This window comes from Corvus cornix, chromosome Z (assembly GCF_000738735.6).
Source record: "Corvus cornix cornix isolate S_Up_H32 chromosome Z, ASM73873v5, whole genome shotgun sequence".
Classification (NCBI taxonomy): domain Eukaryota; kingdom Metazoa; phylum Chordata; class Aves; order Passeriformes; family Corvidae; genus Corvus; species Corvus cornix.
This window is the reverse complement of record NC_046357.1, coordinates 70,790,951-70,818,635: the sequence shown is the minus strand read 5'-3', so window position 1 is coordinate 70,818,635 and position 27,685 is coordinate 70,790,951. Positions and strand designations below refer to the sequence as shown.

Below are 27,685 nucleotides of genomic sequence, written 5' to 3'. Positions count from 1 at the left end.
GGCAAAGTTCACTCTATCTGGGTGTAATACATGACAGTAGCCTTCCTGGGAAGGACAATTCCAACCTGTCTAGACTCCTGAGTGGAATGTTTTCATGAAGTATTTGAGAGTTAAACGTGAATACACTGTGAAGGATCTATTTTAAATGCATTCCTAAAATAATAGCTACAAAGCCCAAGGATATATCCATAGACATAATCCCTTCACCCCTGGATTTAATTCCTATCTATTCAGCTTGTGCTAATTGATTCTGCTTACGGCTCTTCGAGCAATTAGTAAGATAGAATTCATGCAAACATATGGTCTTGTACATCTCCTTCAGTTGTAACAACAAACAGAAAAAGAAGGATGAAATAAAATTTCTGCAGAGAGGAATGGAAGGCTTTATGAAATCTGCAGTACATAACTCTAGTCTCATAGTACCTGAGTGGTAGGTAAATGTCAGGGCTGCTAGATGTGTACTTGTGGTCTTCATAATTGAAATCTTTTCTCTGTTGGTCAAAACCAGAAAAAATATTAAGCAATGGATTTAACATTTTGTTCCTCCTTTAGAGGCTTGGCTTCAATGCTGCTCCTTATTGTCTGCACAAGTAGCTGATACCCACCCACTGCAATGAGAAACTCACATTGCATTTTAGTATCTCTGATCCCTCAGGCATGGATATATTTCTTTGCAACATTTTTACTGCTATCTTTCCATACAGAGCAACATTTCACAATTGCGAGTGGTCTGTCAACCAGGCTGTACTGAGTAACAGTAGCGTATCTCTTTTCAGAATTCATACCTACAGGGGTAAGCACTGTATTCTGAATACTGCTAGTTTAGCTTTGGTCAGGATCTATGTTTAATTTATTTCAGTTTCCTATATTTCCTGAGAATAAATAAAGCTTTGGGTATATGATTATTAAGCTTTTCATGAGGCACATTTCTACTACAGCACAGTTGCTAATGTTTATGGTCCTTTTTCATTATTTTGTGTATATATATAAAAAAATATATATACATACTCTATGCATTTATATTCTTTATATTAACTACAGCAAATTCAGCTTCTCTGAAAACAAATATATCCTGCCAAGACAGAAAATAACACACAATAATAAAAGGTCACTGACAATGTAGGTAGAAATTGTGACCTATTTTAGCTTGTTATAGTAGTACTATGAGAAAATTACTGAAATTTATATATCTGCTTGTTAGAGAGGCCAAATGCCTGCAGGTCCTCTTGATTCCTGCTGGGGTGGATATTCACCACTCCTGTAAATCTGACTCAGTGTTTGCCACAGATATCTTTAAAATAATCATTGCTTATTTGGCAAGAACATGAATATGAGAAAAGTACTGGTCATCAGCTCAGTATATTCCAGAAGAAAAACAATCTGTTATGTACTGTGCTCCTGTGATTCTCCAAGAGCTATTAATAAACAAACACTTCCCCTTCCAAACCTCTGCTGTTATCACTGATGATGCTGTTGCACAATTATGTTCTGGTGTGATAAGGGTGTAGCGGGTTGGGTTTGTAACCGGGCGGAAACACCAATTTAGTGTAGTGGTTTGGTCCAAAATACTCATTACTGTTTATCTGCTGTGAGATAAGAATTAGGAGAAACGCAAAGCAGGCACCAAACTTGAAAGAATATAAAGAAGTTTATTAACAGACCTAAAAGAAGGAAAAGAAAAAAAAATATACCACCTTCAGAACTCTCCTCCTCCCCCCACCTTCTTCCCTTCTCCCACTGACAATGTAAAAAGACAACCCTTGAGATGTTCAGTCTGTTTACCACTTCCATAATAACCTTGTTCAGTCCATTTAGAAAGAGAAGTCTCTTCTTGCTCCTGCTATGAAAACATTATCACAACGAGACAGCCGCCCACTTCCAAATATTGTTCAGTCCATTTAGGAAGAGGAGTCTCTCTCCCTGCATGTGAGTCCCTTCCCCCGACTTGCAGCTTTTCCTGCAACTGCTTTCGAGGGTCCACTCTTGAAGTTTTTGGGGTACAATTTTAAGGTTGAGCCGTTCAGAAACAAAAGTTCTCTTCACCCATCTCTGGGAGCATTTCATCTCTAAGAACAGAGGCCCTCCGCCTCCCCTGCGAGCAAAGGGTCCTCCTCATCTTCATCATTAGGACTGTCTCTGGGAGCATTTCTAGGAACTGAGGTTTTCTCCTTTCCCATTTGGAGCAAAAGTCCTCATCTGGTTCATCTCTCCCTGTCCAAACTTCTCATGAAATTACAGCTGCGTCAGCATCTGCCTATCTCAGTGCAGGTGCTTTTGCTTACGAGTTGAACACTCCACCCCCCAGATCTTCATGAAATCACAACGGGTACTCTGATATATCATAGCTTCACAACAGAATTTCAGCTTTAAGCATCTCCTCTCTCTCTTCCCTCAGGTTTTCAGCTCTTCACAGCAATAAAAGGGTTAATCTCACCTCAGCCTTGCAGCTGGAATTTTTCTCATCGCAGTGGAGGGGGGGGGGGAGAGCCGAGCCGCTCCGGCTGCCCACGGCAAGGCAGTGGGGGGGGTTCCACGGCTGGAACAGGTCCATCGGCTCCAGGGTGGCCGTGGCCCAGCCCGGCCTGGCCCAAGCAGGGCCTGGCTGGGCCCGCTGGCCCCCACTCGGGGCCTGCAGCCACCTGTCCCAGCGCCGGAAACGAGAGAGAGCTTGGGGGGGGAGTTTGTCTGTTCTTAAGTGTGGATCACAGAGGTGGTCACAACTTTAAGTGGCTTAAAGAATTGTCCATATTCAAACTGGCCAGCTGATAGGTTCTGTCAGGTCCCAGAGGAAGCTGTAAGCACCCCTTAGCAAGGACATCCCTTCCGGGACTATGCTTGCTAACCTATGACAAAGGGGATATGTAAATTGAAGATCTTTTTTGAAACAGGAGGTGTTTAGTGTTTCCCAGTCTCAGTTTTGTTTTTGTACATGCTGCTTGCCTCACACATAAAAAAAAAAAAAAAAAAAAAGATAAACTTATTTAAATTATGCGTGCATTGCATGTAAAGCAAAGTTGTAAAGGAAATACTGTCTGAAACTTTTAATCAGAATGTATTAAAAGTATGTAAATTAAAGTATATATTGTGTCTGATTTGAAGGCTAAAAAAATCTATTATATATTTCTGGGCCATGTATACAAGATATACTGCCTTGAACTAGGTTATGTATATATATATATATATCCTTGCTTCAGTGGAAAGGAAATATTAGATTTGCTATCACAATATTGACAGGGGAAAACCTCTAGTGTCTCATATCTATAGAATTGGCTACAAATCCAAATCTAAGGTGAGGCACCAACTAAGCTAGGCAGAACTTATTAAGGCAGAACTTACTACATTTGCAGGTAAGGAGGGTGACATTTGAAAAGGACGTGTAACAGAGGCCTGATTTCAATACACTGTGGAAGACGCTCATTGCCTTGCATGTTTGGATTATGATTACAGAAATTTTTTTCCACGTTTCCCATAATTACTTATGTGGCTGCTAGAATGGTAAGTGAAGTCTGGAGTCAAGCTTTCCTCTGGAAAGTATACAGGAACATCATAGCCCTGTAGTATGAGGTCAGATGCATAGATAATGAATCTCAAGAAACATTCAGTAGCTAGTAAATGCTGTGTGCATTTTGAACTGCGCACAAAGGATAGGTGCTTTTGGCCTAGTTTCACTTTCACCTTCTCCTGACTCTGACATTTCTCCTGCAGGACGCCAACAAAGTGTCTGTGCTTTGACATTTGGGATTTTAGAGATGATTTATTTTGCAGAAGGCTGACTAAGAAGTATTCCCTGACTGCAGTCTAGTTTTTCTGGTTGCAAGACAGAAAGTAACACGTTGCCTATCACCAGAGTGCATAGCGTGGCTTTCTTGAAGTTCACTAACTTGGTTTTGTCTTCAAGGTGAAGTTCAGATCTACTGTTTTCTGCCACTTTTAAGGGAAGGTATCTATCTACACAAATACCCATAAAGGTATATAAATAGCTGAATAGGTACAGCAACTGCATTGGCTCTGGTGAAATGCATTTGGTATAAAAGTTTACAGAGGGCAAGAAAAGCTTTCTGGTCACATGACAGATGTAGAAATCCTTCTCACTCCTCTTTCTGTTTACTTCTTTAAAGGCAGTTAATCTTGTGTTTAACCCTCAAAGAGAGAGACAGGCACCACAAAAAACACAATACAAACTCTTTGTTGTGAGAGACACCTCAGGGCATTGAGGTAGCACCACAGATAATCTGTAGAGCTGAGGTATCACAGTTAAGTGTTGATGATTGCTGTGGGCAAACACGTTGAATGTACGCAGACATGATTTAAAGATACGAATGACTGGGAATAATGCTGCTATGCAGAGCAGGTCAGATACTTTTACCAGGCTTGTTGACAACAGGTTTCTGCAACAAATGGTTTGTTCTGTAGCATGTAACCTGCCGTCATCTTCATGTATTCACACTGACACTCCAAGGTCATATGGAAGATGAAAGAAGAATTCACATGTTTGTTGACTGAGGCACTATTTAAGTAAGCTAACCTATTTAGGTTAAATAGGTTACAGTTTTAATGGCTATTTTTCCAGACTTGCTGTACAGAGGAGGATTTGAAGAGACTTTCTAGGTTACCAGTTTTTCAGGTTTTAGTGGTACCCACTATTACACAAACATGACAGTTTGCCTCAAGCAAGGAGAATTTGTCAAAACACAATGTTCCTCTCCCCCATTGCTGCCAAAACATTTCAAGATGTCTGTGGTGTGCATACAGTTATAATGAGTTATAATGTTATTTGTTTACTGTGCATTTCTGCCAGCCTCACTCCCTCAGTCCACATGAAGTAGCAGCTTTGCTGAAGGACTTAGACACTTGTAGTTTAGCCTACACCACCACCATCTTGTATGTCTTCCCTGGCATCATACTTCACTAGTACTATGTTTTGCTGTACTCCAAAGTGCCCCATTTACTACTCTTTTCCTTCTCCTTCCTGGTCTGCTTCTGCTCCTGATGCTGCTTCCTTTTTATCTCCTCTCTTTGTCTCCCTACAGACTCTGGCTGGTGCTTTTTCTTTTGCAGTCCTTTTGGCCTGGACAGCTGCCTGTATCTGTCAAATCCTAATCATCACTGAAGCCCTTAAAATTAATTTTCTTCAAGGAGCTGTTCTGGTTTATTTGCTTTGCCTGTAGTCTCAGTTTGTTCCTCAGTTTATTTGGGTATCCTTCCTCTCACTTTTCTATTGGGTCTTATGTGCTGGGGCAACAAGAGGCACAGAAAGGACATTAATCTGGGTTTGTGAATCAGTTGTGCACTACTGAAGGCTGTAGCTGTGTCACACTGCCTTTTTTACCCTTGGTAGCAAAGATACAAAGCAGTAAAAACTCCAGTTCTTATTTCATGATTTCAGTTCTGACAGTTCCATCATCTGGACAACACAGCAGCTGTGAAACACATATTTGCAGCACTCTTTTCAATGTCACCAGTGGCTGTTTGATTACAAAGAGATCAGGGAGGAATGTACTGGTCTAAACCTGGCTCTAATGAAGTTGATACATGGAGTCCACAAATGATTGCTTCCTCCTCACACTTTCTTGCTTGCTCTAATTGCTCACAGGGCCAGAGCTGTTTGTTGTTCCCTTACTGAGACACAGACGTGGTGGAGATACCACTGGGGTCAGAAGACTGAAAACTTGAAGCTGACTTGCTGAAAGACATTTTACTGCATCTGAAAGATACCTTCGCTTCTTTGCATAACCCCTAGCAAATCCTCTGTGCTCTTTGAAGCTGAAAGACTGTTGTTTGTTTTAATGGTTGTAAAGCCTGTGTTGCAGTTTAACTCTCAAACCTGAGTGTGAGGTTCTATGTACACAGTATGTGTTCAGACAGTGTATAAACCCTTTGAGACTGGTTCTCCAGAACTGTTCACTGTGTATACCATCAGGAATTTTAGTTTTAGTGTGTAGCTGAGTTTAGCTGCTTTTGCTGTGTGAGGTTATTTGTTCCTGTCTTACAGTCTCAATGCATTTACGTTAGTAACACATACGCATTTTCTTGAACTGCTTGCTCTCTGGCATATATTGTATAGGCACTATATTTGACTTGAAGGCTTTTTCACCTCTGAAGTGAATCCTTTTCCTGAATGCTTAAGAGAAGAATGTTAGAGGCTGCTGCTTAGAATTTCTGCAAAAAAAAGTCCCACAGAGGTGCTTTATTTGTTTAGGAATAAATAATTTTACAGTGTGATTTAGTGCTTAATGCTTTCTAGTTTTCCCTTGCAGGAGAAAAACTAATAGGAAGAAAGGTTTTGTGGAGGAGAAGGAATTAGTAAAAGTAGTGTGTCTCTTTGCACAGTTAAAACAACAACAAAAAAACCTATCCCAGAGGGTAGTGCAGAAAAAAAGTGTGGTTTTGGTGAATATCGTGGGATCGGAAACTGTATGACCATATTGTGAATAATGAGTCTGAGAAAAAAAGCCCTGGAGGCATGAGATTGTTTCGCAGCTTGTAAGTAAAATCACACTTCCTTAGCGTGAAAGACTTTTGCAAGCATTACAATCTTAAATAAATGATGAAATTATCAAAATTCTGTTGGTTACGAATAGCATCAATAAATCAGTTTGGGAAAGAAATTGCTCCTCCTGTTAGCCTGTAATGTAGTTTGAGAGCCCCTTTAATGTTTTAGGACACCTTTTATACTTTGTTGAGGTTGCAACACCTCCAACACATCATTCCTTAAGTGAAATGCTTTAGAACTTCTCTTTGTGTGATCTTGATTAATTGCAGTCCATCTCTTGTCACTACTGAATACTCCTTCGGTGACAAACCTCAGTTGGCCCCCCTTATTTTACCTCCTACTATGCAAGAACTTTATTTTTCATCACAGTGCCACTTGCAGATTTTAAGGCAAGCAGCTGCACACTGGATATGTATAGATATTTCTGCTGAGTCTTTATTTTTCCACTGATATAGCAACTAGACTGAAGTTGCAAACAGACAAGAAAAGAAAAATCCATCTTCCCAGCTGCCCCTCTCTGAACCAAAATTTCTAGATGTTGGGGAAGATGAAACAGGAAGGCCTGGTGTTTCAAAAGTGGCTTTCATTTCGATGTTGCCTGTAGTTTTCATATTCCCAAAATCTTTTGTCAGGCAATCATATCCACCAGGCCTTCCTGTTTCATCTTCCCCAACATCTCCCCCTTTCCGACGGACACTAGGGTTCAATGTTTTTGTAAGAATGCCAGTTTGGCACTCTAAGCAGATAAATGAGGGGAAAAAAAACCTGAAACAAAAAAAATTTCGAGCTTTTAGTTAGGAGAGGTCTGGTTTTGTATTCTCAATTTTTATCCGCAGCAGTATGGAGATCTTTAAACTGTTCCCTTAAGGGCTTCTTGGTAGAAAGTTTCCATTCTGTCAAAAGGCTCTTTTTAGGAAGTTATCTCCAGAGAAAATCGTGTCTAAGCTTCTAGACAATAAACAACAGTGCAGTACCACAGGGTCTAGGGTGACCTGGACAGGGTTAAAAGTAAAGGCAGTGACAGCAGTACAATCCTTCCAGAGTGTCTGTGTACATGTGCATGTATAATGTTGACTATGAATATTTATTTAACCTCAGTGCACCCTCAGTAACTTTAGTTCTGGTTATAGGTGCCACATTTGCCCTTGGATAAGTGGCAGGGTCTTTTTTGCTACTGAACAGCTGCAACTTCTCCATCAAATCACCTCATCCAGTCCCTTCGCCTTTCCCTGCCTAAGAGATCCAGGAGTTTTTTTAAAATTTCGTCAACTTACCCATAACTTCTTCATCATTTCTCATTGCTTTTGGAGCATGGTAATAACATATCCTCTGGTATTAAATGTATTTGGATTAAATGTTCAGGCTTGTGAAGGGTAAAGTGAGCAGTCTGGGTATTGTTTTGCTACTCTCTTTCCTACCTTAAAGAGACATTCTTGGGAAGGGCCATTAACTAGCAACAAGAGATGCATGCATCAGTGTTTCATTATAATAAATACCATCTGGTTATGTTACGGAAAAGATGTAGAACTAACCTCCCACTTCAGTTTTTTTTAAAAGGCATGGCTGACTTGATGGGTATGACTAACATTTGTCCTGTAGTCATATGTAAGCCAAGTAAAGTGAGCTATAATTCATGCTAGAAATATTGTCCAAAAAGTGGTGTGAATACCTGGTGAAAATCACAGTAAAATCAGCAATGATTAGGCTTGAAAATTTGCAAATTTCCCTGGTGACAATTTTCATGTTATTGATACATGTTGAGAAAAATCTCAGTATATTTTTCAGAATGCTTTTGGTTCTTCTACCAAAAAAAGGAGATGAAGTGGTACAAGAAGGAATGGATGGCAGGCCCACCTCCTTGGAGTCTGTAGCTACTTCCCAGGAACACAGCAACAGCCATAGGCTACTCTGATCTCTTGTCAGTAGGACAGAAAGGAACAAGCCTTGACTCAGAGAAATGTAGCAAGCTTACCTTGGGCTCCTCCTCAAATTCCCTGGGTCAAAAACTAGATAATTCCAAAGTTTGATAGTTTTCTTTTTCTTTAAAGAATTGATATTTTTCATAATTTTTCAAAGTTTATAGTCATTTGAGAAATCCTAAGTTTACTACACCCTAGAATTTTTGAATCAGAATCATTAAGGCCCTCCTGAGCCTCCTTTTCTCCAGGCTAAACACTCCCAGCTCCTTCAGCTGCTTCTTATAGGATTTGTATTCCAGACCCTTCTACAGTTACATTACCCTTCACAGGACTCACTACTGTTTCTAATGGAAAACAATTTTTTTTGTATTTAATTTTGCTTGAATTTGTTTTATATATTGTTGTTTGGTTTTTTGTTTGCTTTCTGCTTCCTAGGTCTGAGCTGTCACTCTTAATTGGATAACTATTCTGCAGGAAGAGTTATTAGTCTCATGTAAACAGCATTTGCACTTGACCTCTAAGTGTTATTGTCTTCATTGTGAAAAAGAGTAAGAAAAGGAAGTAATTCATAGCTATTTCATTATTTATTCTCAGAGTTGTAGCAGATATGCAAATTTCAGTTCTGAACACAAAAATTTTAAAATACTGTAGAATGTAGAATATGGCTGTGATCTGTCTTTTTTCACATACACTTGTGCATTTTACCTCAGTGCACAGATTTATACAAAGCAAGCATAGTAACATATGGTTAGGTTGGGTGCCTGTTTTCAATAAATAGCTTACGTGTTTAACTACCCATTCTTATTTTTTGCAATAAATCACTCAAGTCACTGTAGCAAATAATTTGAACAGTTTAGCAGCATTCTTTGAAGTACTATTGCTTCAAGCATGTAAAGCTAATGAATCTGTTTCCTAAACAATACATTTGTGGTGGCTAGGGGAGCACCACTTGCTTTTTAGCTTTTTTCTGCACTGCAACTGGTATTTTCCAGGCTAATGGTAACAGCGAGTAGCTGAGTTTCCAGGGTGTTCCAACAATCTCAAGGTCTAAAGATCATAAGAAAAGCAAGTATCACAGCCTCTGTAATTAAAATCTCACAGACTGGCAATTTTTTTTTTTCGTTTGTATTGAGTGTATCTTTGAACTAAACTTTGTAATTTTACTTGAAATAGTGTTTTGAGAAGCTTGGAAACTGAATATCCAGATTTATTCATAGGAGGAGTTATTTAAATGTTAGACAATTTTGTGAAATACTGTGTATATGACCAGCTGTAATTACCACAAATGTCTAATCCTGATATCCCTGATGAAGTTTTATGCTGCTGTCTCTTACTGCTAACTTTGGAGGAAACAGCATCCTTTGATTCTTGAATTGATTTCTCTTCACAAATGTGCTGTGATATGATGGCAGATGACCAAATCAAAATCAGCATAAAATTAGAACTTAAGATAGAATGTACAATAGCACATCCAAAATGTACAGATTTATTCCATGTAGTAGTATGTAGCTGCTAACCCTTCAGTAAACCCAGCTTGTCCCAACCTTAAGCACGACAACACCTAGAAACTTACAGGCAAACCCACATATGAACCATTTGGATGAAAAAGCAGAACACTTTGCAAAGAGTGCATTTGCACAAAATCCCCCAAGACCCAAAAACCCCACAAACCCACAAAAAAAACCCCTGCAGGGAGTACAAAATGTATGTGGAATACATGGCAGGCCACAGCTGTAAAGTAGACTCTATGTGTGGTCTGAGTTGAAGTAGAAACACAAAATACAGTGACAAAGAAGGCAACATTGCTTTGCATTTATTTACTAATGCTTACAAAAGTTGTGAATGTATAGCAGTGCTAAAGATTAGCTGCTGCTAGAGCATCTCTTGAGATGACTCACAAGATATAGCATGGAATTTTAAATGCAAAACAGAAATGGGAAAAACTGAGCTTTCTTCTCACATCCTTGTCTCCTCCAGTGGTCTGTTCATGAAATCTTGGATTGCCTGATGTAGGGGTAACCATTTATTAATTGAAGCTTTCAAAGCTGTAATCCACCTAGAAGAAATGGAAGACCAACAATTTTCCATGACCAAGTATTATGTATACATTTCTCTGTCCTTTGAAACATGACTTTAATAAGTGGGGTTTGTTCAACTCTGTTACCATGTGTGCTGATAATCAGTGGATTGGAGAGATGCAAAAGGTGGAGGAGTTGGCTACAAAAACATTATAGCTTAACACAAATTTTCCAACACACTGAAAACCTTTGTATTTTCTTCATTAAATTAAAACCCAGGTAGTGTAATTAGTAGGCTTTAGGTAAAAACTCCCACTGACAGATGTGGAATTTGACTGGATTATGGTGAGGGAATTTACTTTCAGAACGTGTTTTCATTGGCCAATTTACTTAAATTAATTAAATTCTAGTGGCCATTGGCAGGAGTAAATAATTCTTGGGAATGAGGAGGATATACACTCTATTTTGTGTTCAGTATAATCACCCACATATAATTGTGAAAGGCACCTTATCCAGGTTTATTTCCAAACATCTGCAAGCCAGCCCTGCAGTTGTTCCAGCATTGACAAGAAGAGAACTGATGACTCACAGGTTCCAGTATATGTTTTACCACAGTTTGACTAAGGCTACTGCTAAAGGGAAATCTAGAGAGAAAACTGAAAAAAGACTGCAAAGTTGTCACTAGATCCTCCCAAGCTACAGAGTTCCTCTCTCCTAAAGTCTGGTAAATAAACTGGAAAAAAAAGACAAACAGAAAATGTTTGGTTTACCTTTTGTTTTCATTTACATTCTCTGCACATAAGTAAAATGTTTTAAATTCTTCAGATGGAGGTTTGAGTTCAATTACAGATCTCTTGGAGCCCAGGGACTGTTCACTCACAATATAGCCTTGCAGGTAAAGGCCACCTGGACAGAATAAAATGGCATGCATCATGTACATTGCAGATACCATTTATAGAATTACTGCCAATTACAAGCATACTAACAAAACTGGCAAATTGGAATTTCGGATCGGTGTATTCACAGAGTTTTACAGAATTTAGATTTAAAAATGTGAAAGTTCAGTTTCTTTTTCCTTTATGAAAATTGATTTCAAACAGTGTAAAACAGGCTTCCTGTCTATCAAATGATGAGCAATAGAGATTTATTTAGCTTTTCATCAAATAAGGCATGGTAAAATATTTTTCCTAGCTTTTGACTGCCTTTAATGAGGCTGCCTCAAGCCGCTGTAAAGTTCTTTGCAAGGGGGGCTCTTGTTGCTGATATTTTCTTTTTCTTTCCTTTAAAAACTAAAGGGATATGAATTTCAACATGAAAAAAAATTTCCTAAAACCAGGTTTGGTTACTCCTGCTGCCATTAGTAACTGAAATGCCATGGCAGGCCATACTAGCCAGCTGTGAAGAAGAGGCATTAGACAGAATTTGATCTTCTGGACATTTTCATTTTAGCTGGTTTTGTTTTGTTCTTTTTATTTATTTTTTTCTTCCAGAATTTACTTCAGTGCAACTTAAAGTATAAGTTCACTTTATACATACATGATGAATAGTCAGAAAGATCTGCAAACTGGGTCTGTATTTTTGGGGGGGTCTCACATTTAGGCAAACAGCCCCAAAACAATGTTTTAGCATTGAGAATTATATGAGAGAATGAGGATATGTGGTAAAAATGAAAAAAAACTGCAGTAACAAGAAAAAACCACTAGCATATAGAAGAATTTTTATGTAGTAGGATATTTAAACAGCAAAAGAAAATATGTGGGAGGAGCACATGCTTCAGGGTCATAAATGCATAAAACTTAATTTCTGCCTTTCTGTTAATTCACTACTTTTCTCTGGGAAAACCTTAGCTTTGGTTTCATGTGGACAGGAAATCCCATGTCATTTCATAAGTATGGCCTTTGGCAATGAAGAGTGTTATGCGAATGATAAAAAGGGGAGCACCTTTTGCCTGATCATAATAGCATAAGCCCTAAGAAAAGTTTTTCCCTTTCAATCCAAAGACTAGCAAACAAAAAGCATTTTCTTTCTGTTTCTTCTGACTGCCAGCTTCCTTAGCACAGGGAGAAAGCATTTGCAGGTCCTCGCCATCCCCTCTCTGTGTGTGAAGTGAGCTCTGCTTACAATTGACGCCAGTAGCATCATGTTGCTGCTTTGAGAGTGGGCAGCTACCCTCTCCTGCTGTGGGGAGGGCTCCTAGATGGCAGCTTTAGCTGCAAATGACTGTGGTCACATCCTGGACCACCAGACTCTCCTGCAGTAGGGAAGTTCTGCATATTGAGGGTGGAATAGCTTTAACAAGGCCATGTGTAAACCTGGTAGTTTCAGGAAAACCAGTCTGAGTTCATGGTATCTGAGGATGCTTCCTAACATGCAGGATTTGACAGCTTTCAGAAGATTGCCATCAGTGGGCCTGCCTCAAGCCACCATAAAATGCTTTAGAAGGGTGGATCTTGTTTGTGATACCTGCTCCTGGTGCACAGAATAACTCAATACAGAGAGAAAAAATCAGACTGTGGGAGGAAAAGGGAAAAAGACTAGGGTCAGGAATGAGGTGGCTAGTAGATAAATAGAGACTGAGTCTGGTTGTCCTTCATTCACCGTCATGGAACAGCAGGAATTTCCTGACAAGAAACTGTCATTAATGGTAAAAGTTCTCCTTGGAAACTGCAGTGAAACATTTCTACTTCAATAATCAATTAAAATCTAGCAGCCATCCCTACCTTGGGCAGGTGTAGACCGGAGAGTGGCATAAAAGTACAAACAGCCATCCTTCAGAATGCAGTAGTGCTGAATCCAGACATCTTTGCTCCTGTCCAGCTGGTGCAGAAGGCCCAGGCACTCTGGGTTCTTGATAGCCAATGGTGGGAGTGTAGTGTTATGCAGTGTGACATCTACCCACACATGGTTCTGTAAAGTAAGCATGTAATGAAATGTTCTGGTAGAAAAACTAAGGATGCTGGCATGAAAAGACACAAGCTTTAGTCTTCTGCCAAGAAAGTAGCTTTCACTGTGAAAATATTTTGAAAAGTTGTGCTGGCTTTGGCTGGAATAGGGTTAATTTTCTTCACAGTAGCTAGTACGGGGCTGTGTTTGGGTTTTGTGCTGAAAACAGTGTTGACAACACAGGGATGTTTTAGTTATTCCTATGCAGGGCTTGAACTGAGCCAAGGCCTTTCTGCCCTTCACCCCACCAGTGAGGAAGCTGGGGATGCACATGGAGTTGGGAGGGAACTCAGCCAGGACAGGTGACCCTACCTGACAAGGATATCTCAAACCATACAACATGCTCAGCATATGAAGCCTGGGGAAGAAGAAGGAAATGGGGCAAAGTTTGGAGTGATGGTGTTTCTCTTCACGAGTACCCATTACGTATGATGGGGCCCTGCTCTCCTGGGGATGGCTGAACACCTGCCCAGCCATGGGAAGGGGTGAATGATCCTTTGTTTTGCTCTTCTTCTGTATATGGGGTTTTGCTTTACCTATTAAAATGTCTTTATTTCAACCCATTAGTTTTCTCACTTTTAGTCTTCTGATTCTCTCCCCCCTCACACTGGAAGCTAGTGAGTGGGCAGCTGTGTGGGGCTGAGCTGCTACTGGGGTTAGGTCACAACAAAATTCAATGCTGAAAATGAAACTACAAATATGTGATGGCAAATATCCAAGTGTCTACTCTCTTCTTAAAATAATGATTTGTCTTTTCTGCATCTATTTTATTTTTCAGTTCATGTTTTGCAGGTACAAACAGGATTACTTCACAGCTGTGTGAAGTTATTTTAAAAATCGCCTAGTGGATTGCTTGACTTCAGTAGTCTTTACTGTGTATAATATGGCAACACAAAATTCATCATCTGCTCTCTGGGTTTCAGAGAAAATGTCCTGGTGTCTGTCAGTGGGATACTGCATTCAGACTTGGATGGAAGCACTACCACACACAAAATGTTTGCAGATGCCTTCCCTTCCCTGCATAGAAAGCAGAGTCTCTTCCATTAACAAAGTTACCTTATTGTCATTGACTTGTGAAGAAAAAGCTTAACCCATGAAACATTGCCATCATATGGGGTATTTGTATGATAAAATATCCAAAAAGAAAATTAGGAAAAAATAATCTGTTGTTTTATAAAACCAAGTTATATAATGTGAGATTAAAGCATTGCTTCTTTAAATCTGAGAGGTGTTAAAATCTCAGCCTCTTCTAGTATGTTTTGCCATCTGCAATGCACCTTTAAAATTCCCCATTTACCAGTGTCATTGTCATTTGAAATCCACAGGGGCAATATGTGCTATAGCAACATCTTCTTGTTTGTTACTGTAGGGGCTTTCTTTTGCATTTATTTATGATATTTCTTTAATATCCTTGGCAAGGCAATGACAGAAGATTCCTGGCACAATATAGCTATTGCAGCAAAGAGCAGAAGAGGACTGCGGTACCACTAGATGTATTCTTAAAGCAGTTATCCTTGTAGATTCATTAAGAGGGCACTGGTGTCAGTATGATGGTCTACTAAATCACTGTGTTGCGAGCTCTACTGTAACACACAAGCTATTGCAAAATGTCGGTCACAAAAAGTACAGCAAACAAAAAAGAAGGAAAATACAAGCTTTTTCTGCTCAACTGAATGGAAGGTCTGGTTAGAAGGAAGGTTAGGAAGTGAAAGTCACTTACTAAATTAAACATTTATTTCAAAAAAGGGCATTGGTTGCTCAAAGAAAAAAATTAAGAAAGATAAAACATCAAAAATAAGATGCAGTAGCACAGAAAGGAGCCAATTTACTGTGTTGTAATGGATGAATGCATGAATGATCTTTCTATGCATGTCTAATGTTGGAAATTTTATACAGCAGGTTATTTATGCATGCTACACTCTTTTGATGTCTTTTGTCTGTGTGAGCCTTTATTATCCTTTTTGGCTCAGGTTTTATTGGTTCTTTAGGTATACACTTTCAATTGTTTGATTTATTTTTGCTGTTTTTCAAGTGTGTGGATTCCTTCATATTCTTTTGAGAAATGCTCAGGAAGAATATACTTGGAAACAAGTTTGGTTTTGCACTTACAACCTCATCTGGAAGCTAAAGCCAAAAGAAATATACATTTGATCAATTTTACTTCAGTGCAAAAGGTATTAAAGCAACAAGAAACACCTTTCACTGTTTTGAAACCCATCACTAAACACTGCTGAAGGAATCACCCATGCCACTTTTTTTCCCCACTCAATAATGAAGGTTTTAATTTGTACCTTGCAATTTTCATCGTTTTTAATTGATGATTTAGTTTCATTTGCAAAAAAAAAAAGGTAGATCTTGATACTTATTCTTAATTTCAGCCTCCCATTAAAAACAAGTTGGCTCATCAGCTAAACCTCTTTAAAAAAATTTACAGATCAACAGCCTATTTTTATAAAGGTGGTCTGTCTGTAGCAGGAAAGAGTAAGACTCATGGGGCCAGGAAAGGGCAGACTAAAATGTCTTTGACCTCTATAGTTCCAAGTCTGGAAATACTAAAATTAGCTTTTCTATTTCCAGTTCAGGGGTCAGCCGGAAACTATTGATATTGAATTATGCTGGCCTAAGTAAGGTCTCCCAGCACCAGCTCAAGATCAATTATGGCTGTATTTTTCCTAGCCACAGGAGCCAGCAGAGAGCGTAACAGTGTAAAGAGATGGCCAAGTAAATTTTTATCAGCATACTTACCTTTCTTTATCTCTGAAAACACTGAAAATAAGAACTCAGCAATCATGCCTCACCCCCACCCAGTATTCTGCTGGAAAAAGTGGATTGCTTGCAATCAAGGCAGAATTGTGGGGAATACTTAGGAAGATATGGCCCTTCTCTTCTTTTACCCCAAACAGTATTATATGTTCTTGTGAGAGTCATCTCTACCCTTGCTTTCTGCCTGCTACACTGATTTCATGTTATGTTTCCAAACCAGCTTAAAGGTGCTGGTATCTGGAGAGGGAGTATTTTGATTAATTCCACCATATGGCAGCAAAGCATATAAGCTGTGTCATAATTCTGTATATGGCTCTTAGATTGGGGGTGATTCACAGCCCAATAGAATCAAAGTGTGCAGCTTCCATGTTGCTGTCTGCACCTACCATGTACAAATACAACTACTCTCTCTCAGCCTTCTTCACAATCTGCTGTACACATGCTTCTCACCTAAATACAACATTACCTGATGGATGGGATGCACTGCTTTATCCATAGCCTCCAGCCACCTATAATACAACAAAAAGAATAGCTTAGTTTGATAGAGCAGAACAGATATGCTTCACTGCCTCTTCTAATTCTTGCTGACATGTGCAGCATCTAAAGGAATGCACAATTTTCAGGACATATTCAAGGCTTTAAGTCAGAAAAGTAGTGGATTAAATCTAAATAAACAATGCTGACTCTCAAAAATATGTCTTAAAGCTTGCTGTGCAACAGATCGCAATAAATATAGGCAATATTCCAGACAAGGGAATCTATATATCAAAATATATAGTTCAAAATATAGTTCAATAGGTCAGGTTAATGATCACTCTTCTTGTCTTCGTCATAATGCAGATAACAAATCTGTGGGAAATGTAAAAACCCCTGAAACTGGAAACTACAGAATAAAGCAAGCTATTTATTTGCAAAGTTATATTCTGTTGTGCTATGAATGACATAAAATTTGGAAATGGAAAATGCTCTGCTATTACAATGGTGGGTTATGTTAAGTAGTGAGATGATATAAAAAAATGGATGTATGAACACCATAATGTCAACTTAATTCACAGCTTTATTTTGTTGACAATTCACAGTAAAACAAAGAGGAAAATAAGATTAGATTTTAGTACTCTTTCAAAGTTATTACTCCTTTGCTCATATTACGGGTGATTTTAGTGTTGTCGTTTTGTCAGCTGTTGTCTTTGGGAAATGAAAACCAGTGCCTTTAAAGTCTAACTCTGTGTCAAACCTAAAGACATTGCTTCTTATCAGAACCAACATGCTTCTGTGGCACATTTGCATTTTAAAATGTAATTTAAAATGAAAATGTGACAGAGCAACAGAAAAGGAGATCAAGATAGGATTGTATTTATTACTAGCACTGTCCTTGCTGGGCAGAAGATAGACTGATAAGCAAGTTTACATCCACAGGAAAATTTACACTTCTGTTTGATTTAACAGTGGGAGAGAAGGCATGAAAACAGGGGCGAAGGTTTTGTTCTCAAGAGAAATCAAGAATTCAGGGGGGTACCAAAACATGAATGTTAAAGATTTTATTTAAAAAAAAAAGCTATGAAAGTGAAAAATAATTTTTGAGGCTTCTGCAATTGAGAGTTAGAAACACTATCTTCACTGCTGCTGATAGATTTTTCATTTTTTTCCCTAAGGGTCAAGGTAGGTATTGTGGACATCCTCCAAAGATTCAAACTCTTTCTCCCCACACTGGAATAACAAAACAGGTGCTGTCAAAAAAAGATCACTTACCTCTTCATTTCTTGGTTGGAAGTTGCACAGAAGTAGAAAATCCTATTTCCAGCTTGAGGTATACATTTAAAAACAAATGGTTTACCCAGACTGGTGTCGACACCAATTTCTGCTCCTTCCAGCTTTGTTACTTCCAGGGGTCTGCATTTCCCTTCATCCTGCAATTAGAAAGAAGAAGTGCCCAAAGTTCACAACTAATATGAAACTGATCCCTGTGAGATGGGAATAAACTCAGGGAATAGTCAAAGTTCTAAAGCTCTTAAGCTTTTGAATCATCATATAGTTTAATGACCAGCAGTGCAATCAGAAAAGACAAACTAATCAAACACCCTCTGTCGCGAGTTCGGTTTGAACTGGGCGGAAACACCAATTTAGTGTAGTGGTTTGGTCCAAAATACTCATTACTGTTTATCTTCTGTGAGATAAGAATTAGGAGAAACGCAAAGCAGGCACCAAACTTGAAAGAATATAAAGAAGTTTATTAACAGACCTAAAAGAGGGAAAAAAAAATTATACCACCTTCAGAACTCTCCTCCTCCCCCCACCTTCCTCCCTTCTCCCACTGACAATGTAAAAAGACAACCCTTAAGATGTTCAGTCTGTTACCACTTCCATAATAACCTTGTTCAGTCCATTTAGAAAGAGAAGTCTCTTCTTGCTCCTGCTATGAAAACATTATCACAACGAGACAGCCGCCCACTTCCAAATATTGTTCAGTCCATTTAGGAAGAGGAGTCTCTCTGCCTGCATGTGAGTCCTTTCCCCCAACTTGCAGCTTTTCCCGCAACTGCTTTCGAGGGTCCACTCTTGAAGTTTTTGGGGTACAATTTTAAGGTTGAGCCGTTCAGAAACGAAAACAGAGGCCCTTCTCCTTCCCTGGGAGCAAAGGGTCTTCATCATCTTCATCTTTAGGACTATCTCTGGGAGCATCTCTAGGAACTGAGGTTTTCTCCTTTCCCGTTTGGAACAAAAGTCCTCATCTGGTCCATCTCTCCCTGTTCAAACTTCTCATGAAATTACAGCTGCCTCAGCATCTGCTTATCTCAGCGCAGGTGCTTTTGCTTACGAGTTGAACGCTCCACCCCCCATATCCTCATGAAATTACAACGGGATACTCTGATATATCATAGCTTCACAACAGAATTTCAGCTTTAAGCATCTCCTCTCTCTCTTCCCTCAGGTTTTCAGCTCTTCACAGCACTAAAAGGGTTAATTTCACCTCGGCCTTGCAGCTTTGCAGCTGGAATGTTGAATCTTTCTTATCGCAGTGGAGAGGGGGGAGAGCCGAGCTGCTCCGGCTGTCCACGGCAAGGCAGTGGGGGGGGGTTCCACGGCTGGAACAGGTCCATCGGCTCCAGGATGGCCGTGGCCCGGCCCGGCCTGGCCCAAGCAGGGCCTGGCCGGGCCCCGCTGGCCCCCACTCGGGGCCCGCAGCCACCTGTCCCAGCGCCGGAAACGAGAGAGAGCTTGGGGGGGGAGTTTGCCTATTCTTAAGTGTGGATCACAGAGGCGGTCACAATTTTAAGTGGCTTAGAGAATTGTCCATATTCAAACTGGCCAGCTGATAGGTTCTGTCAGTTCCCAGAGGAAACTGTAAGCACCCCTTAGCAAGGACATCCCTTCCGGGACTATGCTTGCTAAACTATGACATCCTCTAAACTTGCATCGCTGTTTTTGCTCTCTTAATTGTTTCTAGTTCATCAGAAGCCGTATCTGCATGCAAAAAACTTTGTAGATATGTGTAGGTATTCCAAACATTGAGAGTGCAGCTGAGTGATACCAGGATTTTCAAAGTGCACTGAAGAATTTAGGATCATGGGTCTCTGCTAATCAATGGCAATGTTCGCAGTTTGGTTTATGCTGAAGCTGTCACCTTATATGTATAGATACAGGCAAAAAAGACTTAAAATTGAAAATAGTGAGCATAATTTACAGCCTGGATTTCAGTTCCTTTGCAAAGTTGTTGTAAATATCAATGTGTTCGTTAACCTTCCCACACAATTCAGACAACCTTCAGTACAGAGCAATTCAAAACCCTTTTGCTTGTTCCTGATTGTGTCAAAGCTCTTTGAAGGGCACTGCCATTATCTTTCCCTGTGGTTAGTAATAAAGAGCCATTAAGCTCCTTAATGCACATGGGTAGGTGAAGCAGTTTATCCCCACACTTTCTCAGCCCAGCTCCCCTTAAATACACATCTTAAAGGTGCACACATCTGGACAGTGAACTCTAGCTGCGTTTTAAAAAATATTCTTAGCCCCTTTCCTTTGAAGATCTGTGACTGGAGCTCTAACAATTGCATCAAATTTGGCAAGAATAAAATGAAAAAAGGGTGCTAATGCTGGAGCCTATGGAGAACATTAGTGCAGTTTGCAAAATACACAGATGGTGGAGTCTGATAGAATAAAATTGGCTGATTGTTGAGAGTTAATAAATTTTGTCAGCAGGAGCTGAACTGTAATTAGCCCATGTAATTTTTTCTTAGCCTAAAAATAAATATATAGAGCCTTCAATGAAAAAAATGCACCTTTGGGAATTAAATAGTTAAATACTTGATTGTATTCTCACTGGCACAAGTAATTATCTCTGTCATATATAATTCTTCTGTAGGAACAAAATACTACCTAATAATGACAAAAGTATAAATAAAAATTCATGAATACATTTCTTTAACATTGCAAAGACAGCATAACCAAAATATGTATTCAGATCAAAGTCCCATTCCTAGAGCAAAGCATGGCCAGTGCTGTGCCAAGGAGGTATTATTCAGTAGGATCCTGTCCATAGTCCTGAAGGCAATGGTCACTTTAAATACTGAAATGACTGACCACAATTACTGCCCATCCCTATAAACTTATTTTGTAAACATTTTCTGTGGCGTCTAGAATTAATCTAAATAGAGGTTTCAGGTCATTAGTGGCATGACCAAATTTTTGACTGTCTTTCAAAAATATCTTCCTGGATGTGCCCCAGTGTTCTTAAAATACACATCTCTTAAATGAGACAGGAAACGGAACTTTTTTTTTTTTTTTTTTGCTTATTTCTCATTTGCCTAGCTTTCTCCATCATAGCTGATGTGTCCACAATCTTCCCTGGCACTCAGCATTTTCACCATCTATTATTTTCTGGTTTTCTCTGACCAGCTTCTCCTTGAGGTCTGGTGCTGCTTGCTTAGTATATCACTAAAATCATCTTCTCCCTATGTCTTTTTTTCTAATCACTGTATTTTGTGGTAGGCTCATTTTTTGGTTATTTAAGGATATTACAGCTAAAGCCTGTTTACATTTACTCCTTCTTTGAGCTGGGCAGAGGAGAGACTAAGGCTTTTTATGTCTTTTTTCCTTACATCTATTTCCTTTTCCCTTGAGGAAAGGGCTTGCATATGTCAGTGAACAGGGAGCTCTAGACTCCAGAACTGTTTGTATGGCATTTTTTTGCCAGTAAAGATGAATTTACGTAGTTTTTAATTTTGTTTTGTTTTCAATAATTTACATCTAAACTAGAGAGAGTAGAAACATACTGAAGAACAAAACAATATGGGAGAAAGATTTAAAAGCTTCCTGATTTGAAGAACCTAATTATCCTACACCAAACAGTACTGGCTGTCAGATGAAGTACAATCAAACAGTCTTGTGGAATGATTAATCTTCACATTCCAGTTGGTTCTTTTCTTGAGGTTGAGTGATTTGCTGCACAAAAAGTAATGAACAGTTTGCAGGACCAAGTCTCACAGGAAGAACTATTGATTGAGTTAAAATCTTGAACAACCTGAATCAGATCAAATAATGTATCTGTGTATGACTTTCTGGGGGTCAGGGTATGCAATATTTTAGGCCAAAATTAACATGCATATCATCAGCTAGCATTATTTATCATTTCTCAATAGAATAATACAGAGGATGTATTGGAGACAGTGGATTCAGCAGGTTCTTAAATGTTAATTGAAAAATATATTCTGGAGCTGTGGGAGCCGCAGAAAACATAAAGAAATCAGTTTATACACAGGCTCTATATAATGTGGCAGCTTCCAGACTATGATGATACAGCTCCAAGCAAGAATGAAGAACAAATAGAAGTGATATCCTTATGAGCAATGGCTCAGACCTAAATCTATTTCTAGCTAAGCCTTTTATGTAAAGTGATTAGGCTTAGCAATGAACAGACAGGCTTTTTCAAGAGAACAAAGGACTGAATATTTGTCATAGGTTGAAATGCTGTGAAGGCTCTGCTCTTGGCAGGCAGGGGATTTCTTTCTTGGTGTAATAATTGGACTCTATATACCACAGAAATGAAAATAATCTAAAAGCTTTTTTTTTCCTTCTCTCTTCTACTCTAATGGAAACAGGGATATGACCTAACATCTGATGATTTAGGTGATGTAATAGCTGTTTACCAGGTTGGGGTCTAATTGTTTTGGATGATAAGAAATGCACATCTTTGTTCTCGCTGCCCTCCCCTCAGCTTTGAGACACTTTGTCTTAGTCACTCACACTATGCCTAAGGGCTTCCTAAAGGAATTAAACTCGTGATCTTAAGAAATGAAAATCATAATTCTCTTTAAAAGTGACATTATTACATATGCTTACAATGAAGACTGACAAAAAGCACATTCCTGTCCTTCACTGCTGCCACAATAAGAGTGCTTCTCAAGAGTAAGTATTGCAGTTTTCTTATAACATGTTTCAGAACATTACAAACATGAACTATCATGAAGGCCATTTCTCTGAGACTTGGGACTACACATAAAAGTCAATTTGCTCTTTATTCACAGTTCAAGCTCTCACTACAGCTGAATCACTAAAACATGCTCTTTTCTACTGTCAGGACAATAGTTTCCAGTTTAACTATTCCTTCCAATTTAATTGCTCCTACTTCCTTCTTATTACAGCTTTTTCTTTTGACTTTCCTACTTGGAGTCCATACAAAATGCTGGCAGCAAACTCACACTCTTTAGATCTCTTTTCCTAACTACTATATTTCTACATCATTCTTAGCTGAGAGAATTGGAGAGTGAAATGGAATAAATGACAAATGTAATACGAGGACCTGATAGAGCTGGTTTGACTAGAATTCATCAGTCTCTGACTTCTGGAAAGGAAGTCTGCAACGGAGATAAATTGATAACACTTTCCTGTGTTAACTATTCCTGTTAACTGTGTTAACTATTTCTGTTGGAGACAGGCCTCTTTAGAGTTTCTCCTAGATGACAACTACAATGATATTTATTTCTTCATTTCCGTTCAGGTGCTAGATTAGTTATTTGCCTTGCTACCCTCTTTACCAGGGTCTACTTATGCCAAAGAGGCTGGATATAAGTCCTAGAAACACTGCAGGATAAAAATCAGAGAGGAGCTTGTTATACACAGTTTTTTTATTTATCCAGTCTTACTTAGCAAGACAGCAATGATGAACTGAAACTAGGGAGTTCTGGCTTTCAGTGGAACTTTTAGTGGTTTTGTAAAAGCCAGTATTAAATTTGCTGAACTCCTTACATGATGAATATTTTTAATGAGGAATTTTGGGAAACAAGTTTTTGGCTATAATGCCTTCTTAATCCTTGTGTTTTCCTACTAAGCCTTGAACACTGTTAGCACTCTAGCAAGCATGTCCCAATGATAAATGAATGCATGCTCCACAGTCTTTAGAACCCTCAATGGCCCATTTGTTCCTGGGTCCCAGAATTTATATTCCTTCTCTTTGATGAAATCACAAGACTGGTATTTTTTTATCCTGAAGGCTGCAACATATTTTAAGGTTTTCAAGTTAGCTGTCATGTTCTAAAAGTGACTTGCTGATGACAGCTCAGAGATTTAACTTGTTGAAGTGATGCTCTGCTGCTGTGAGGTAGATTGCTTTTTCTATCTTACTGGTCTCATGTAAAGCTGATCAAGACTTATTTGTCCTATACAGAAGTCTTCACCACAGACATTTTGTGGTCACTTCACAGCCCCTTTACTGTGCTGAGCAGCAAATGGTACTTTTAGAGGAGCAAATTTGCTATCTGTAAAGAAAGGATCAGTGCTTGGCTATGTTGATGTGCTTTCAGCTTTCCCTGAAAAAATGTGTTAAGTTCAAGCACAAGAAACTTGTCTGCTTATACTTACCTTAGGGAAGGATTTAAGTGTACATTCATGTTTGTCTCCTCATAATTTCCACGTATCTTTCCTTTAAGAGAAAAACTGGGCATGTTGAAAAATAAGGAAATAGCATGTTTGAGAAGAACCAGTGTTCTGGACAACAGGGAATCAGACCTGTAGAATATATAGTGGAACTCCATGGTTGCCACATGTAGGCAAAAGAATTACAAATCATTTATCTCTGCTGATCTCAGTAATTTACTAAAAACAAGGTTCTAACACAAAAATATCTCTGCTCTGAGGCGGCAAACACAGCTACAACCACTGAGGTGAAAAATATGTTTTAACTACTTCTATGGGTTGTAGAGTCAAGGACAGTGGCAGCATCTGTTTGAGGGAAAAGAAAGTAACCTTGCATGTGAAGTGACTGAATATCTTGCAACAGCTATCACATCACCACTGTGTGATTGGTTAGAGATGACTCTAGAAAAGCAGCAATTACATGGGAGAGCCAAATGTAAAAAGCTCTAGAGATCTTCTTTTTGAGGTAGGCAGGAAGAGGAAAATTCAAGATGGATAATTTCTGGTTGTAGATTGCAATGATGTGGAAATCTAGCTCTCTGTGTTTGTTGATATGGACTAAAGCAGATAAGAATCACCCTTTCCTTCTCCACTAAAAAAACATTATATGCTACATTTCAGGCTTAAATAAAAGCCTAGTTGTCTTCTTACACAATTGGAAATCAGGCATGCCCTTGCTGGAGTCACTGGAAATACACCAATGTAAGTTGATGTTCTTAACAACAGAATGAAGATGAGTAAATTGATTACTCTGGCTAGTTTGCTGGATAGTGACAGACAGCTTATCCTGAATTTTTGTTCCCCCTGAATTATTCTTGCCTTCAATTAACTGTTTCAAAGAACATCTTAGATACAGTAAGTGGAGAAATTTTTCCTCCAGAATGAGAAAGGCCTGGAACATAACATTGCCAATTTAATCATGCAGCTGACATATAACATAAAAGCTGTGTTAAACTACAAACATTACTTGTAATTCCCTTAGAAAAAAAAGTGGGATGAGCAGTCTTCTTTTTATGTCCTGAGAGAAATCATACCAAAAGAACGAAGTACCAATGAGTACACTTGAGATCCCTCTTATTTCATTTGGGCATTGGATCTCTCAGTAGTGAAGAACTGTATTTGTATTTAAGCATCTTTCTCTCTCTCTTACTAAATGACTCTTCAGAGTACTCTGTAAGCACATAAGGCAGTGAAGAAAATCCTTGTGTTTTCATCTCCTGAAATAGCGCCTCAATATTTCAGTGTATTCTTTGGAGTCCAGAGACAGAGCAAAACAATGGTATGAAATAATTTTAAAAAGTATTTGAATGGCACTAGTCTTGGATAATGGAAGAAAATAAGCAGTAGTTAGCTGCTGCTATAAAATATTTATGCAGTTCTTTAAATTTATTTACTCTTTTTAAGAAAAAGGAAATGCATATAGTTTGCATGGTTGAAATATTTATTTTCTCAGTGCAATAAATAAGCTAGTTGAGGAACAAATGAATTAAAAGAAACCTACTAGGTAAAAGAAAGAAGTGAAAATGTAATTAAATCTTAGTGAATGTAAGATTATGGGGCACCTTCTAATCCTCACTCCAATTTATCTAACACTCTGTGATATTTAATTGATCAAAAACTGAAAAGTGTTTAAAAAGTATAACTAGATATCCATTTTTATGTTTCAGGAGTTTGATAATAGATTAGGTTATGATAAAATAAAATCTTCTCTCCAAAAGAATGTTTTTAGTGTAAGTTTTTCACTTGGTTTTGTTTTGACACCAGAATATCTAGTGCTGAAATAAAGCACTGGCCAGACTGTTTTGTTGCATACCCAGTGGTTCTGCAGCATATTCCTGTTTAGATGGCTCATGTGTGTACAATGACAGATGCAGAGAAACAAGACTACCAGCTATTCTGCTGGAAATGTCAGGTGGATAGAGAACTGTAGAAGAGCACTCAACAAGACTCCTTTATACACCTCATGCGAAACCCTGTAGCGCTGATGTTCTGCTGTAAATACCATAAGACAATGATCTCTAAATTTGAGTACGAAACTGCTGCACTTCATAATTCTGGGCACAGTTTGATTCCTCACCAGACACTCTCCTTACCTTCTTGTGTTTGTAATAGTGTAGGTAACCATTATGTTTCAGCACAAACCACCTCTTTCTCCAGCCCTTCAGTATTGCTGATTGTGTTCGTTTGTGCAGATATCCTCGGCAGGTAGGTCGGGGGGTGTTGGGGTAACGGCTGATGTCTGACCCCACTATCATAGTCAGGATATCAGGACCTAAACATATAAAATATTATATGTGAAAACATAAGTCAAAACTATAACCGTGTCAATATTTCTGAATACCCATGGAGGGTAAGGGAGCACGATTCTATCTCATGCCCATATCCTCCCAATATAGCTTCTAGAAGCAACAAGGAGCAGAGCAGCAAGGAACCAAATTAAATCAAATGATATTTGGCCTTTTTTTAACCCAAATTCAGGAATAAAACTGATTTTGTGTTGAGGACTAGTACTGGAGCCAGCTATCTGAAGACACCTCTAGAATAATTTTTTGTGACCTATCTTTGTGAGAAGCATCTTTGCTACTTGTGTGTTTTATCAGTTAGGAAAAGTAATTCAATTTCCTTCCTCAAACGGGTGTACATAAATTGAGGTTTAACCAAAAATTGCTACGAATGCTCTTACGGGCACCTTCAGTCTCAGTCATCTTACACATGCACTTGAGAATTCTTTATTTTCCATGTCTTGGAATATTCTAACCTTTTCTGTGCCCCTCACTGAGGAGGGTGGCTGTTGGAGCCTAAGCTGGGCTAAAGAATCTACTTATCATTTGCAAAAGGCAAGCACTCAGAAGAGATGATGGATTGCTAGATTTTAAAAAATACGTTATCTTCATCATCAATGAGATGCAACATCACAATATTTGCTGACAGTATCAATATATCTATGATTTTGACCCTAAAGGCCTAAAATTCTGATTATATCAATGCTAAGCAGCAGGTGGTAATGCCTGAAGGCATATTGAGAAATGTGACTATGATTATGACTATGTTATCTGCAAAACATTTGCTGGATTTCTTTTTTGGGGACACCTGACTTCGGGAATGCTGTTGGTGTCCCAAGATGTAATCCACAGGGTGTTCTCTGAGGAGTTAAAAATACCAGTAATCAGAGATTTCTCTGCTAAAACACTAAACATTCTCTTAAATATAACAGTGTGAATGGCACCTGTATAATTAAAGAACATGATACGTGCCAAGTTAAATTTGTCACTGTCTTCTAAAAGTATTTTAATTTATTGAATTTCCCATAAGCCTTTGTCAAAACTTTATCTGGCATAAATAAGGGAATGGCAGGAAATTAATTTTTGGCATGCAAATGTGGCTATCTTTGGGTTTTAATCATTACAATTCTAGGAAGAATGTACATGACAAATATCGTTGACTCTGTTTCTGTGGTGGTGCAAAAGGATGCCTCATGAAATAAACTCTCTGATCTCCTGACTAGACTTCAAGTCTTGGCGACAGAGAACTGGAAGGAAGATGTGAAGTCTCTCCCCGAGGAAGTATAAGGCATAAATAAGGCATTTGTGCCTCTACAATCACTTTCAGGACTTTCGTAGTCACTTTCTTTATAACAGGAGAGC

General features: G+C 38.8%; 1 protein-coding gene across 4 annotated transcripts in view; it reads right to left on the bottom strand.

The window, feature by feature from the left end:
* Positions 1 to 10,192: 10,192 nt before the first annotated feature.
* Positions 10,193 to 27,685, bottom strand: part of LOC104693197 — a 40,327-nt gene continuing 22,834 nt past the window's right edge. For all 4 annotated transcript variants that reach the window (XM_019289616.2, XM_019289615.3, XM_019289618.3 and 1 more), the window contains 6 exons: positions 26,135 to 26,313; positions 17,886 to 18,043; positions 16,603 to 16,645; positions 13,151 to 13,337; positions 11,201 to 11,336; positions 10,193 to 10,468 (listed from right to left, as the gene is read on the bottom strand). In XM_019289616.2, the coding sequence (XP_019145161.1) occupies positions 10,369 to 10,468; positions 11,201 to 11,336; positions 13,151 to 13,337; positions 16,603 to 16,645; positions 17,886 to 18,043; positions 26,135 to 26,313 (803 nt within the window). In that variant the 3' untranslated portion in view covers positions 10,193 to 10,368. The remainder of the gene's footprint in view (positions 10,469 to 11,200; positions 11,337 to 13,150; positions 13,338 to 16,602; positions 16,646 to 17,885; positions 18,044 to 26,134; positions 26,314 to 27,685) is intronic.